The sequence below is a fragment of the Entelurus aequoreus genome, linkage group LG27, assembly GCF_033978785.1.
Source record: "Entelurus aequoreus isolate RoL-2023_Sb linkage group LG27, RoL_Eaeq_v1.1, whole genome shotgun sequence".
NCBI classification, from domain to species: Eukaryota; Metazoa; Chordata; class Actinopteri; order Syngnathiformes; family Syngnathidae; genus Entelurus; species Entelurus aequoreus.
This window is the reverse complement of record NC_084757.1, coordinates 13,202,664-13,218,449: the sequence shown is the minus strand read 5'-3', so window position 1 is coordinate 13,218,449 and position 15,786 is coordinate 13,202,664. Positions and strand designations below refer to the sequence as shown.

General features: G+C 37.3%; 2 protein-coding genes across 2 annotated transcripts in view; one reads left to right on the top strand and one right to left on the bottom strand.

Moving 5' to 3' along the window:
* LOC133644331 (biogenesis of lysosome-related organelles complex-1 subunit 2-like) overlaps window positions 1-15,786 on the top strand; it is a 95,407-nt gene that overhangs the window by 45,728 nt on the left and 33,893 nt on the right. The window lies entirely within an intron of this gene.
* Window positions 1-15,786, bottom strand: part of LOC133644330 (nucleotide sugar transporter SLC35D2-like) — a 48,892-nt gene that overhangs the window by 25,323 nt on the left and 7,783 nt on the right. The window contains exons 7-8 of the mRNA XM_062038727.1: window positions 8,610-8,712; window positions 7,031-7,123 (exon numbers count right to left, since the gene is read on the bottom strand). Of these exons, the coding sequence (XP_061894711.1) occupies window positions 7,031-7,123; window positions 8,610-8,712 (196 nt within the window). The remainder of the gene's footprint in view (window positions 1-7,030; window positions 7,124-8,609; window positions 8,713-15,786) is intronic.

The following is a 15,786-nucleotide window of genomic DNA, read 5'->3' as shown; positions in this document are numbered from 1 at the left end:
GAACATGCATGCATACAACATGATACATCACAATTTCCAGTTTCTCTTTTCAACATGTTCGAAAAGGAGTAGGAAGAAGCAGAGCTTATTTAATCCTACCCCTTTTCTTTTACATAACAGTTGCTAAAACGTTTGTTCACTTCCTGTTCTCAATTTATTCACAATATACTCCATAAGTAATCACAATAAAAATAAATAGATAAATAATTATTGGTGAAGTAAGTTACATTTCATACGATGAGATAAGTAAGATTATTTTGAGAGTGAAAGAATGGATGAATTAAATAAATTGAGAATATTTATCATGGTTCTTCTTCTTTGTACTTTGTAAACACTTTAAGTTTGAAGAGTTTCTTGAAGTGGATCATATTAGTACATTGTTTGATTGCTTTGCTTAATCCATTCCATAATTGAATTCCACATATTGATATACTGAAGGTCTTAAGTGTTGCACGTGCATACAAATGTTTTAAATTACATTTCTCTCTAAGATTATATTTCTCCTCTTTTTTTGAGAAGAATTGTTGTATATTCTTGGGTAGCAGGTTATAGTTTGCTTTGTGTATAATTTTAGCTGTTTGCAAATTCACTATGTCGTGGAATTTCAGTAACTTTGATTCAATAAATAAAGGATTTGTATGTTCTCCATATCCAACATTATGTATTATTCTAACTGATCTTTTTTGTAACACTGTTAATGAATGAAGTGTACTTTTGTAGTTGTTTCCCCATATTTCTACACAGTAACTCAGATATGGTAACACTAGTGAGCAGCAGAGAATATGAAGTGATTTTTTGTCTAGAACATGTTTTGCTTTATTCATTATTATGTTGTATATTTTTTACGTGAGATTTCCAGTTCAATTTATCATCAATCATTATACCTAGAAATTTGGTTTCATTTACTCTTTCAATTTCTATTCCGTCTATTTGTATTTGTGTTTGACTTATTCTTCTCCTGTTACCAAATAGCATTATTTTAGTTTTACTGAGATTCAATGATAGTCTGTTTTTGTCAAACCATCTTTTTAATTTGTTAATTTCTTCTGTTATTATTTGTATTATCTTCTGTGTGTTCTCTCCTGAACAAAACGCTGTAGTATCATCCGCAAATAATACTAACTTTAAATCTTTTGTAACTTTACAAATGTCATTTATATAGAGATTGAATAATTTAGGTCCTAGTATTGATCCCTGAGGTACACCACAGGATATATTTAGCGTTGTAGACGTGTGTTCGCCTAGCTTCACGTATTGTTTCCTGTTCGTTAGATAACTTCTTATCCAGTTTAAGACTAACCCTCTGATGCCATATCGTTCTAGTTTTTTAATTCAAATATTGTGATTAATTGTGTCAAAAGCTTTAGTTAGATCCATAAAAACTGCTGCCGCACATTTTTTACTATCTATTGCATTGGTAATTTCTTCTGTAATTTCAATTAAAGCCATTGAAGTTCAAACATTAGCTCTGTATCCATATTGGTTCTCTTCGAGTATTCTATTTTTATTTATGAAACTATTATTGGGGGCGTGCCTTAAAGGCACTGCCTTTAGCGTCCTCTCTCACCTGAAAAGGAGGCTATTACCGTATTTTTCGGACTATAAGTCACAGTTTTTTTCATAGTTTGGCCGGGGGTGCGACTTATACTCAGGAGCGACTTGTGTGTGAAATTATTAACACATTACCGTAAAATATCAAATAATATTATTTAGCTCATTCACATAAGAGACTAGACGTATAAGATTTCCTCGGATTTAGCGATTAGGAGTGACAGATTGTTTGGTAAACGTATAGCATGTTCTATATGTTATAGTTATTTGAATGACTGTTACCATAATATGTTACGTTAACATACCAGGCACGTTCTCAGTTGGTTATTTATGCATCATATAACGATTTATATGTTTTTTTCCTTCTTTATTATGCATTTTCGGCCGGTGCGACTTATACTCCGGAGCGACTTATAGTCCGAAAAATATGGTATATATGTCTCCGTTATCCATAGGTTTATCTATAACCCATAAAGTAGGCAGGCACGGAGCTATTTCTCAGCGTGTGTTTATTCCAGCCGGCACGTTAATACACTGACACACAACATCCGGATTCCCATCATGCATTGCTTCAAAACTACGGCAAGTAGTGATGTCCAAAAACATAACAGAGACGAAGCAGAAGAATGAAGAAGAGACATGGCGACGACGAGTAAGAAGAAGTACGCTTGCAAGTTCCAAAATGATTGGAAAAAATAATTTCAGTTCATCCAGGACAGCTCGAAGGGGAAGGGGTATGCTGCCTGCACATTTTGTAGATCTGGGGCCGTACTTATCAAGCTTCTTAGAGTGCCATTTTACACTTAAGTCCTGAGAATTTGCGAAATTTAGTCCTACTCTCAAACTTAAGAATAAAAGCTTTTTATCAACGTTCTTAAGTCTAAGAATCACTCCTACTCTCCACGATATTTAAGAGACCTTCAGAGGTGTCTTAAGTGGTTAGGAGTTGCCAGCAGGGGATGGCACTGAGGCGAGAGAGACGTGCGCGAACGTTCAGGGAACGGAACAATGTTTTGTTTTTTTTGATGACGAGCAGCTGATCAAACGGTATCGTTTAGACAGAGCGGATTTTATTTTTGTCACAGATTTAATACTTTTCCATTCCTTGTTGATTTCTGCATGTGTCTGCAGTGGGCTAGTATATATAGAGCCACCCACACCAGTTTCAAATTAGTTGCCTAATTAATGAATTGGAAAGAAAATGTTATGAGAGTAGCGTATGTGTGTGGCCGTGAGGTGAGTGACGTCAGTGAGTGTGTGGGCGAGAGAAGAGAGGGAGCGGTAGCGTGAGTGCCGGCAGGGACTAGTTTGTTTTGTATTATTTTGTAGTTTATTGTCAAAATATACACTCCCATTGTCCACTTAAATATTTCCAAGATATTTCTTTATTCTTAGACAAGGGATTCCCTTCCGTGATTGGTCATTTCTATGGACACAGAAATGACGTCACCTAAAATTCCGTTTACGGCACATAGTAATGTCGTAATTCAGCTCTGAGTGTGACACTTAAGATTCAGTCCTACACTTCGCTGAAAGTGTGAGTAAGACGCTTGATAACTAACTTTTAAGTGCAGCTTTCAGCGAAGAATTTATTTACTCTTAAGTCAACTCTTAGCAGACTTCTTAGGAGTAATTCTGAGAAGCTTGATAAGTACGGCCCCTGACTTCTCCATTGAACATGGTGGCTGAACGGATATGCTCATTCATGAACGGATTATTTATATATATATATGAGAAATACTTGAAAATATATACAATATATATATATGGTCCGCTTGCTCGCTCTGCAAACAAGTGGACCACGTCATATTTATCGCAGATTTTTAAGCCAAAATTTGTACAATCTCCCTCTGCTGTTGCCATTCTGTTTCTGCTTGTAGGTGCTTTGTGTGTGTTGACTAACATGCGCCTCGGTTGATATTACCAGCAATGCCACCATGGTGCACCATCATCCATGAAAAAAAGCAACTGTACTTTTTTCACAGGCTGTATAGTACCTTTTTTTAATGAATTAGTACCGCAGGACTTTATCAGTACCGTATACTGTAAAACCCTACTTTAATGTAAAGTTCCAGTACTTTTTGTACATTATACAAATAAAAAGACTTCAGTTGTTTGCTTTCCAGAAAACCCTTAAGGGGAATTATTTTTGAATGTACCTTTAATGATGAAGTTAGTACCATGCATGTGTTGTCAATAGCAGTAGTATGTGCTGTTGCAAGGAGTCTATGAGGTGCATAATAGCAGCTTTGTGTCTTTCTGGCTCCTGCTGGGCCTTACACCGAAAAAGCCAGTTTCCAGCAGTTTTTAACCATTCAAGTACCAGTAGAGCGGAAAAACAAGTTGACTCTATCCATCCCATCCATTTTCTACCGCTTATTCCCTTCGGGGTCGCGGGGGGCGCTGGAGCCTATCTCAGCTACAATAATATCAAAGCTATTATGATATATATCTGATTTATGACACCAAAATATTTCCAAAGTTTGCGAATAAATAAATATGATTAAAATAGAATCAATCTCACAGAGATTACCGAGCCAGTCAAGTGATCCGTGACAGAGCGTTAGGAACCACAGATCCCTTCCCCATCAACAACAATGCTAATCAAGCAGACTTTGTGAGAGCCATCGATTACTTTGTGAAAAATTATGATTACAGAACCTTATATATTTGAGCCCCAACACAAAGAGGATGAGCAATAGGTTTTAGAAGCCGAGTGCTAAACGGATGTAGCTTTATTGAAACACTATAGCATCAGCAGCAATGCTAGGTACTAAACATACAAACTGTACTGTGCAATTTCCACTCTCGCTGAGATGCCGTCCGACATGACGCTCACATTATCCCATTTAGAAGAATCAATCGCAATCCTCAAAAAGTTGCAGCAACTGGCGTCTTTTTCACCATTTTGGAGGATGTGAAAGTCGACCAGCCTCTCGGCCCATGGCCACAAGTGTCTACCACCAGGTGAGAGATGCATGAATTATAATCTAGAATTTACTTTTAGCAAGTTTGAGACAAAGCAGAAGCAGTCACTGACTCAGTGTGTCAACAATAGCAGGGTAAGTTAGCAAAATAGGCCGTCTGTGTTAGCGCTTCTACAAACCCCGTTTCCATATGAGTTGGGAAATTGTGTTAGATGTAAATATTAAAGTTAAGTTAAAGTTAAAGTACCAATGATTGTCACACACACACTAGGTGTGGTGAAATTTGTCCTCTGCATTTGACCCATCCCCTTGGGGAGCAGTGGGCAGCAGCGACGCCGCGCCCGGGAATCATTTTTGGTGATTTAACCCCCAATTCCAACCCTTGATGCTGAGTGCCAAGCAGGGAGGTAATGGGTCCCATTTTTATAGTCTTTGGTATGACTCGGCTGGGATTTGAACTCCAACCTACCGATCTCAGGGCGGACACTCTAACCACTACGCCACTGAATATAAACGGAATACAATGATTTGCAAATCCTTTTCAACCCATATTCAATTGAATGCACTACAAAGACAATATATTTGATGTTCAAACTCATAAACATTTTTTTTTTTTTTCAAATAATAATTAACTTAGAATTTCATGGCTGCAACACGTGCCAAAGTAGTTGGGAAAGGGCATGTTCACCACTGTGTTACATGGCCTTTCCTTTTAACAACACTCAGTAAACGTTTGGGAACTGAGGAGACACATTTTTGAAGCTTCTCAGGTGGAATTCTTTCCCATTCTTGCTTGATGTACAGCTTAAGTTGTTCAACAGTCCGGGGGTCTCCATTGTGGTATTTTAGGCTTCATAATGCGCCACACATTTTCAATGAGAAACAGGTCTGGACTACAGGCAGGCCAGTCTAGTACCCGCACTCTTTTACTATGAAGCCACGTTGATGTAACACGTGGCTTGGCATTGTCTTGCTGAAATAAGCAGGGGCGTCCATGGTAACGTTGCTTGGATGGCAACATATGTTGCTCCAAAACCTGTATGTACCTTTCAGCATTAAAGGCGCCTTCACAGATGTGTAAGTTACCCATGTCTTGGGCACTAATACACCCCCATACCATCACAGATGCTGGCTTTTCAACTTTGCGCCTATAACAATCCGGATGGTTCTTTTCCTCTTTGGTCCGGAGGACACGACGTCCACAGTTTCCAAAAACAATTTGAAATGTGGACTCGTCAGACCACAGAACACTTTCCCACTTTGTATCAGTCCATCTTAGATGAGCTCAGGCCCAGCGAAGCCGACGGTGTTTCTGGGTGTTGTTGATAAACGGTTTTCGCCTTGCATAAGACAGTTTTAACTTGCACTTACAGATGTAGCGACCAACTGTAGTTACTGACAGTGGGTTTCTGAAGTGTTCCTGAGCCCATGTGGTGATATCCTTTACACACTGATGTCGCTTGTTGATGCAGTACAGCCTGAGGGACGGAAGGTCACGGGCTTAGCTGCTTACGTGCAGTGATTTCTCCAGATTCTTTGAACCCTTTGATGATATCACAGACCGTAGATGGTGAAATCCCTAAATTCCTTTCAATAGCTGGTTGAGAAAGGTTTTTCTTAAACTGTTCAACAATTTGCTCACGCATTTGTTGACAAAGTGGTGACCCTCGCCCCATCCTTGTTTGTGAATGACTGAGCATTTCATGGAATCTACTTTTATACCCAATCATGGCACCCACCTGTTCCTAATTTGCCTGTTCACCTGTGGGATGTTCCAAATAAGTGTTTGATGAGTATTCCTCAACTTTATCAGAATTTATTGCCACCTTTCCCAACTTCTTTGTCACGTGTTGCTGGCATCAAATTCTAAAGTTAATGATTATTTGCAAAAAAAAAAAAGTTTATCAGTTTGAACATCAAATATGTTGTCTTTGTAGCATATTCAACTGAATATGGGTTGAAAATGATTTGCAAATCATTGTATTCCGTTTATATTTACATCTAACACAATTTCTCAACTCATATGGAAACGGGGTTTGTAATAACAAATGTCACTCATATTTGGCTAATTTGTAAATGAAGTATTGTTGGCAGTTTCTGTATGTAGAATGGGCGCAATAGAGGACCCTCGATCTGTTGACTCAATTGTTAGCTATTCATTTACGATTTTGAATGCATACAATATTATTAATAGTATTTCCAGTACGACTGATCTGATAATATGGTCAGACTGCAGAAGCATTACTCTAGTGACGTAGAATCTATGGAAATTGCCGAAGATATTCGGAGCGGAATATCTTTAAAAAAGGCTGTCTGAATTTGTAGCATTTTGTGATGTTTGGACGGTATTTTCACATATTTTGCGGCTCGTAAATACAAATGGATATGATTTAATGGGTACAGTGAAACAGAATTAAGCAAATGAAGTCAACTTATTTTTACACTCAACTGGTACTTTAAGGGTTAGCTCATTTTTAACAACACACATACGGCGCACATGCACGTGTACACAACTCTATTTCAGGTTCAAGTCTGAAGACCATGTAACTTACCATCTGTATGTCGCCGGTCATGTGAGCCAACATCACAGTGGGCAGGATCATAAATAGTGCGTTATAATACAGCAAACCGTATTTGCCCAGCTCCTGTGAAACATATGTGACACACAAAAAAACATTAAAATGAGCTCATGTCTCTTTTGTTAAAGTTGCCCAATTTTTTTATCACACACGGTTTTATCACACAAATGTATTTTGTTTGAACCTCTGATGTAAAATGATCATTAGAGACCTGAAGTAGCAAAATAAACATTTATAATAAATACACTTATGTTTTATCAATAAAGATTGATGCATTATTTATGAAAAGATCAAAGAAAGTGTGTCTCTCTTGCAACGCTTATACTGTCGGAATTCCAAATCTTTACCCACATTGAAAGGTTTTTCCGTTAGCCCTATGCCTCACTCCTATGGATGGTGATTGCATTTGGTACTTTTATAGATACCAACCGAATTGCGTCTGTACTACCGTGTACCAAGTCATGTAAAATCAAACGGTGCTATATTTCAAAAACGTTGTCACACTTGACAGTCCTTTTTGTTGCAGTCTTGGCCCCAGCTCATGCCTTCAGGTAATATTTTATTGATGTTATGATATTAGAATTACAGCTGTGTTTTGTAAATCGCATTTGACTGTGATGAGCTCCTATGGCTAACTTGCACATGCTGAGTTTCAAGACTATAATTGACACTTATATGCAAGTATATTTGCTGCCATTGTTGCATCAACATTTTTGTATTATATTAATATTCAGTTTATATGCATACAAGATGCAGACATTGAGTGTTAAATGACAGAATAATAAGATGATCTTGTGTGTTTCAGATACTAAACCGTGTGTAAACTTTAAAGTCCACCTGATAACTTTGTGTTTAAATGAAAGTCATCTAGGGCAGTGGTCCCCAACCTTTTTGTAGCCGCGGAACGGTCAACGCTTGAAAATTTGTCCCACGGACGGGGGGGGGGTGTGTTTTTTTTGTTGTTGTTTTTTTTCATAAAGAAATAAAATCGTGTGCTTACGGACTGTATCCCTGCAGACTGTATTGATCTACATTGATATATAATCCATATATTGTGTTTTTTACGTTGATTTAATAAAAAAATAAAAAAAATTTTTTTTAATTTTTTTTAATTTTTTTAATTTTTTATTTCTTGTGCGGCCCGGTACCAATCTCGCGGCCCAGTGGTTAGGGACCACTGATCTAGGGAATAAAGGAAATTTAGATTATTTTTTGGCCTGTAATTATGCGATCATTGCTAATTATGCAAATGAGACAATTATGTCATTTCAACCAAAGTACTTCTGTAATTAGAAACAGTTTTTTTTTGGTGAAAATAAATACAAGTAATTCAGTGAAAGCCGCACATAGCGACACATTTGTCATCAGCACCTTTTGTTGTTTTTCTGCTAAACAACATTAGATCACAGTATGCAGAGAGTTCCTTGAGAGCAGACATTCAAGGAGAAGTCTGCTTCTCCGCATTCACATACGCTCCAGCCCAATTCCAAAAACAGCTCCTGACAAGCCAACAATGACTGCTATTCATGCGCAGGTCACAACCGCCACATACCTTTGCATCCAATTTCTGCTTCACATAAGCACCGTTGGCGGCGGTGAGCACATTGTTGAGGGAGATGAAGACGTAGCCTTGCATGTCAAAGGACATGTCAGCGCTGCGAGACAAGAGGACAGGCTTTTGTCAGGTTTTGTACATACATACAACATATTTTCTATATATTGCTTTTCAAATCACCTGACATGTATACTGTGTATATGTACATAATGTATCCATTTTTTAACGTAATTTTTTATATACATGTTACAGGTTATATATCTTTTATTATTGAATGTATCAAATGTGATGAATCTTTAATGGGCCACAATGGAAACAAGCCTTTCGGCTTTTTGTGCCATCCATTTGCCTTTTTAAAGCATTACATGGATTCAATTCTTTAAGATGTCAATAAACTTCTCAATCAATCAATCAATCAATGTCTTTGGTGCAATGATTGATGTACCACATTGTAAGTGTATGTATGCATGTTGGAAATAAATACTATAACCGCAACCATCATTTACTCAGTTGCAGAGAGTACCAGGTAGCAATTGGAAGGAAGGTTTTTACAAATACAATCAAAATAACAATACATTAAATTACAATAAATTATTCTTTATTTGCAATATGGAAATTGCTATTTTTCCCTTTTTTCCTGTGCCCCTTGTTTTTCTATTGATCCCCTTCGCGTGTGCCCTCTCAGGGAAACTAAGGTTCCGATAGCAGCAACACTACAGACCAAAGTTATTCACTAAATTGTTCAAGGGGCCTCATTTCCAGGAAGCTAAGGACCGCGGGCCAGACTTCACTATTATTCTTATTTTGTATATTCCGGAGAACCAGCGTCCTCTTGAGTAGTCATTTAATTTTTATCTACCGTATTTTTCGGACTATAAGTCGCTCCGGAGTATAAGTCGCACTGGCCGAAAATGCATAATAAAGAAGGAAAAAAACATATATAAGTCGCACTGGAGTATAAGTCGCATTTTTGGGGGAAATTTATTTGATAAAACCCAACACCAAGAATAGACATTTGAAATGCAATTTAAAATAAATAAAGAATAGTGAACAACAGGCTGAATAAGTGTACGTTATATGAGGCATAAAAAACCAACTGAGAACGTGCCTGGTATGTTAACGTAACATATTATGGTAAGAGTCATTCAAATAACTATAACATATAGAACATGCCATACGTTTACCAAACAATCTGTCACTCCTAATCGCTAAATCCCATGAAATCTTATATGTCTAGTCGCTTACGTGAATGAGCTAAATAATATTATTTGATATTTTACGGTAATGTGTTAATAATTTCACACATAAGTCGCTCCTGAGTATAAGTCGCACCCTCGGCCAAACTATGAAAAAAAACTGCGACTTATAGTCCGAAAAATACGGTATTTGTTTTGTCTATTTGTTATGACAGCACTAGTGTTTGAAAATCTAATTTAACTGAACTCGAAATGATGAAAAAGAAAAGATCTAAAATGGAACCTTTAAGAACACTACTAGTATACTCAAGAAGTTGAACAAATGACTACTGACGGCATCAGAAGTAAACAACACTTGAGTTACACAAGTCAAACCACAAATAAAAACAAAAATTGTAATTGCCAAAAAAAGAGGACCTAAAGAGGTGCCTTGAAGAATGCCTGTTGTCGGGGCACACCCCACAGTAACTATTTTGTTACGCTGCCAGGTTGTAAAAAATAAATGCGTTCGCACGATATCATCTCAAGTATGAGTCACATCTGTGCGGAAACGATCACTGGGTGAAAATGATGTTAAACAGAGCCTCCTCGCAAGTGGCGCTGTAAGCAGACAGACAATGCAATGAACTTCGTCCATGAGTCAATAGTGACATCACAAAAGTCCATGTCAACTTGTGCTGCAAACAAGTTGAAGAAGCTCTGGAACAAGTACAAACATTCCGTGTATTCTGGGAGTCGAAGGGGCCACAGACGTTTGGACCTAATGTTTCCAACTTTGTGAAGAAGTTTGGGATGGATCAACAGCCGGCAACCACCACCACCGGCTAGATGTAGCAGCGATATGACAGATGAAGAGTCTTCATTCTACAGCTTCCCTCGAATGTGCTCACACCAGCGGTAGTTTGCCTCGTGGAGTGGGCAACTACCGCTTCTGGTAGCTTTAATCATACTTTAATCTTGACGAGCTAACCGCTACGAGGTATACTTGTTATGCTACATCAGAGAAAGCTAACATGATGTAACTTTAAAATGTGTTAATGGGGAACTGCACTTTTTTTTGAATTGTGCCTATTATTCACAATCATTATGAGAAACAAGAACACGTCTTTTTTTTTTAAAACGATTCTAAAGATAAAAAAGCGCTTGCAAGATGCGGCTAATGGGAGTCCTATGTCAGTGTTTTTCAACCACTGTGTGCCGTGGCACACTAGTGTGCCGTGAGATACAGTCTGGTGTGCTGTGGGAGATTGTATAATTTTACCTATTTGAGTTAAAAATAGTTTTTGCGAACCACTAATTATAATCTGCAAATTATGTGTTGTTGTTGAGTGTCGGTGCTGTCTAGAGCTCGGCAGAGTAACCGCAGTGTTTCCCACACATTCATTTATTTGTGGCAGCCCGCCACGAAAGAATTACGTCCGCCACAAATAAAAAAATTAAATTTTTCTCAGGCAAATCATATAGTTGATGTAGATGCCCATATAGGCTGTTCAGATTTACTTTACAAAATAGGATACTTCTCTTGTTGCCTTATTTGTATTTGACCACTACTGTTTTCTGTTTATTTGTTACTGACTGTGGCAGGACACCTCTGCCTCTGTTTCACTTTATGTTGCTGGTAAATAATATGGTTGTAGTAGTAGGCTAAAGTTAAATTATTTAGTATGCACTAATTAAAGGGGCAGAGCTTTAAGAGACATTTTAGCTTTTATATTTTATAAGATATATTTTTTGTAAGAACCACAATTAATAAATATATTTCAGTGAATAACTTATTGTTCAAATCTGTATATAAATATGTACATAAAGTGTTGTAATTATATTGTAAAATGGATGGATGGATGGACGTTTAAAACAAAACTGTTATTATTAATTAGTAAGTATACATTTTTTGAGCCTTTTTAGAGAAAATCATATCATTGTAGTAAATTATGCAAATTACTCGACGATGTCATGGTGACCATGCCTTAGCCACGACCCCACCGCCACAGGTATTTTGGCAGTTTATGGGAAACACTGAACCGTGTAATACTCTTCCATATCAGTAGGTGGCAGCCGGTAGCTAATTGCTTTGTAGATGTCGGAAAGAGCGGGAGGCAGCGTGCAGATAAAAAGGTATTTAATGCTTGAACCAAAAATAAACAAAAGGTGAGTGCCCCTAAGAAAAGGCATTGAAGCTTAGGGAAGGCTATGCAGAACGAAACTAAAACTGAACTGGCTACAAAGTCAACAAAAACAGAATGCTGGACGGCAGCAAAGACTTACTGTGGAGCAAAGACGGCGTCCACAATGTACATCCGAACATGACATGACAATCAACAACGTCCCCACAAAGAAGGATAAAAACAACTGAAATATTCTTGATTAAAACAAATTAGATGCGGGAAATATCGCTCAAAGGAAGACATGAAACTGCTACAGGAAAATACCAAAAAAAGAGAAAAAGCCACCAAAATAGGAGCGCAAGACAAGATAGTTCTAGTCTTGTCTCTAGTTTTTTTTTTGTGTTATTTCCTAAAATAGTGTTTACATTGAGGTGATGACACATTCTAAATTGTTTACTTTGTTTACATAGACACACAACAGCCGCAGGAGACAGAATGAAGAGAAAGTGTCCACAGCAAGTGCAGGCAAATGGAAAAATAAAAAAGAGGATGTTGGATATATTTTTGTGTGCATATATAGATTAATCTATGTGGTCTTGTATTTTTTGATACTGTATGTGCACTATTTTCAAAAGTGAATATTGTCATTATTTACATCACACACACGCACACAGTTCACCAACACTGCCTCGTTCTAATCCCACACTTTTAACAACATTTTTATCCAAAGGTAACAATTAAACGACAATTGTACATAATAAAACACTATATCGCGGTAAATCGCTGATTTTCGCAGTAGTATTCAATAGTAAAGATAATTCATACGCATATCTAGTTGATATGTTGACAATGTTTTGTTGCCATAGTGATAATAGTAACTACATCGCAACCACAGCTTTGTTGTTCATCATGGTTGTTGTTAGCTGTAGCATATCTTCTCCATTTATTGTTGTCACGTGAGTGTGAAAGAGCGGCGAAGTCATCATTATGACTGGCGGAATCCTTCTTCCACAGAATCAACAAGGCAGGTTTGTCAGACTTTCCCACTCTGGAGCCCGTTCTCAAAAACTCTCATTTCCAATAAAAAGCTGAAACGATACATTTCTTTACCGTTTCCACCTAAAAACGTTCGTTTGGGGACAGGCCCTCAACCACAAGTTTGGAGCCCAGTTTTCTGTTTGCGAGCAAGATAAAAATGTCAAATCAAAAAATAAGCCGTTAGACTAGAAACTCCCACACCAATTTAAACAAGTGTCGTTGGGATTGACAGAGGGGTTGTTCTTTTGCATCTCTGCAGTGATTTTTTTCCCCAGGGCGGAACCATCCTTGCACTCCCTCCTTGTGTTGGAGTATAAATAGTTGTGGTTTTGGCACCAGCTTCTAGGCTAGTTTGTCTCCAAGGTTTTGAACTAAACTCGAGGGCCGGTAAGGTGCCGTTCCCGGGCCACCATTTGAGTAGCCATGCCATACAAGACTTAGCTTTGTGTTTGTCTGACAAAGCTAATCTAATGTACAACACTATATGGCATTTATAATGATTTTTTAGATTTAGATGTGTCTATACTGAATGTCTAGTTGATATATGTTGACAATGTTTTGTTGCCATAGTCATAATAACTACATCACAATCACAGCTTTGTTCAGGGTTTGTACACCTTCTCCATGGTCAAATTCAAGCACTTTTTAAGGACTTTCAAGATACATTTCCCAGTTTTTCCAGTACCCTTCAAAAGGCGAAAACCAGTGTGAATCAATCCATAGCCTTGTTGTTTGAGGTCACCAAATGCTGTCTGTAGGAAAAATACAGAAAATCTGCTAAACCCTAAGCCTAACATTGAACCAGCAGTTATCATTAACTGAATGGGGCATAGAAAATGAAGCAGTGTGACTATTCAATGTCATTGGTGTTTGCAAACGTGTCTCCATTTGTGTTGTTTTTCAAATATCTTGTTCTTTTTCTTACTTACAGCACTCGAACAGCCCGGATTGATTCACACCGTATTTGTGCTTGTAAACTGCATAATTTAATATAAATACATGCACCCTCAAAATGTCAATTTCACTCATTTACTAACAAAACTGTTCCACATTAATATAAGGATAATACATTAAAGGAAAATATTTTGTTTGTTTCACAACACCTCAGTCACCTTTCATTAAGCATATCTAGCCTTAGAACTGTGGCTATGATAAGAAATTAACAAAAATACAAGTTAACTTATTTTTGCTTTCACTTCAACTTCCTTCCCGCACTGTGCGATTCAAGAACTCCTTCATTCCACACTCCATCCAGCTGTATAATCACTCGCCATACAGCAATAGATGATATCTGCCTATTACCTGACACCTGACATGTTAGCTACCTCTCTTTGTTTATAATGTCTATTTTCTATTTCCTGCTGGATCTACTCTCTATTTTATGCTGCTGCTGTCACATATACTGTATATACTGTAATATTGTACATGGTCATTGGTATATATTGTATATGTTATAGACATAATATAATATATCTGTATATATATTATTCTGTACACATATTATGTATATATTCGTATATATGTTAGATTTTTTTATCGCTATATTAGTCTATTTATACCTGCATTGTCCTTTCCATCCTTACACTTTCCATCATTGTAACTGAGCTACTGTGTTGAACAATTTCCCTTGTGGATCATTAAAGTTTGTCTAAGTCTAAGTCTAGCCAGACAAGTTAAGTAGACAACGAAAATAATAGAGCAAGAAATGCATACAACCATGTTGTGTAAAAACTCCAAAATCATTCGTATTAACTCGGCTTTAAGTTGAAAAAAGTTACAAATTATACATTACTTAACCTTCACAGTACAAACAAGTCCAATAATGTAACCATTTTAATGCAATTAACCAAAACGACAAAATGTAACTTGTTTGCTTTAACTGAGGTAGTCAGACAAGTTAAGTAGACAACCAAAATAATGGAGCAAAAAATACATCGAACCATGTTGGATTTCCTCTTTGCATACTTTGCAGCAGGCTACATGTGGATTTGGTCCACGTTTTATCCAAAGTTTGTAGTTGTAATTTTCCATCCAATGTTCATTAAATCGACAACCTCCCGGCATGATGGACCGATGGACAGTTTATTTTTTTCCATTTTATAATTAGCCTATTGAGTCAGACTGCCGAGAAATATGATAAACATTTCCAAGCATTTACAAGCACTTCACCCAAAATTCAAGCATTTTTCAAACCTTGAAAACAGAACATTTTCAAGGTTTTTAAGCACCCATATGAACCCCGTTTGTTGTTCATCATGGTTGTTGTTAGCTGTTACATAGCTTCTCCCTTTTTTGTTGTCACGTGACTGTAAAAAAGCGGCGAGAGCTAATGTAATGTGTAATACTATATGGCATTTATAAGGATTTTTTAGATTTAATAGAATAATGAGTTCAAGAATAAAAATGTCTTTTGAGATACAGATCACCGTCAAATCTAGTGTAACAGATGCCAGCTAGTGTGGCTGTCCAATAGCACACTCTGTAAACCTCACTTCTGATGCCTTTAGAGCTGCGCTGGACAATGAGTTGAGAGCTCATGGCTTTCACTGCTCGAATGACACTCAATAGGCCTTTTTCCACCATGAATTACCATGAATTGATTACGTGGACCCCGACTTAAACAAGTTGAAAAACTTATCCGGGTGTTACCATTTAGTGGTCAATTGTACGGAATATGTACTGAACTGTGCAATCTACTAATAAAAGTTTCAATCAAAAAAAAAACAAAAACGCAGGAACTTTCCCATTTACCCGGGTAAATAAAGTACCCTGCCTGAGTTTCCACCAAAAACTACCCGTGTAGAGTTAGTTCCTAGTGGCGAGGTGGGACTTTCG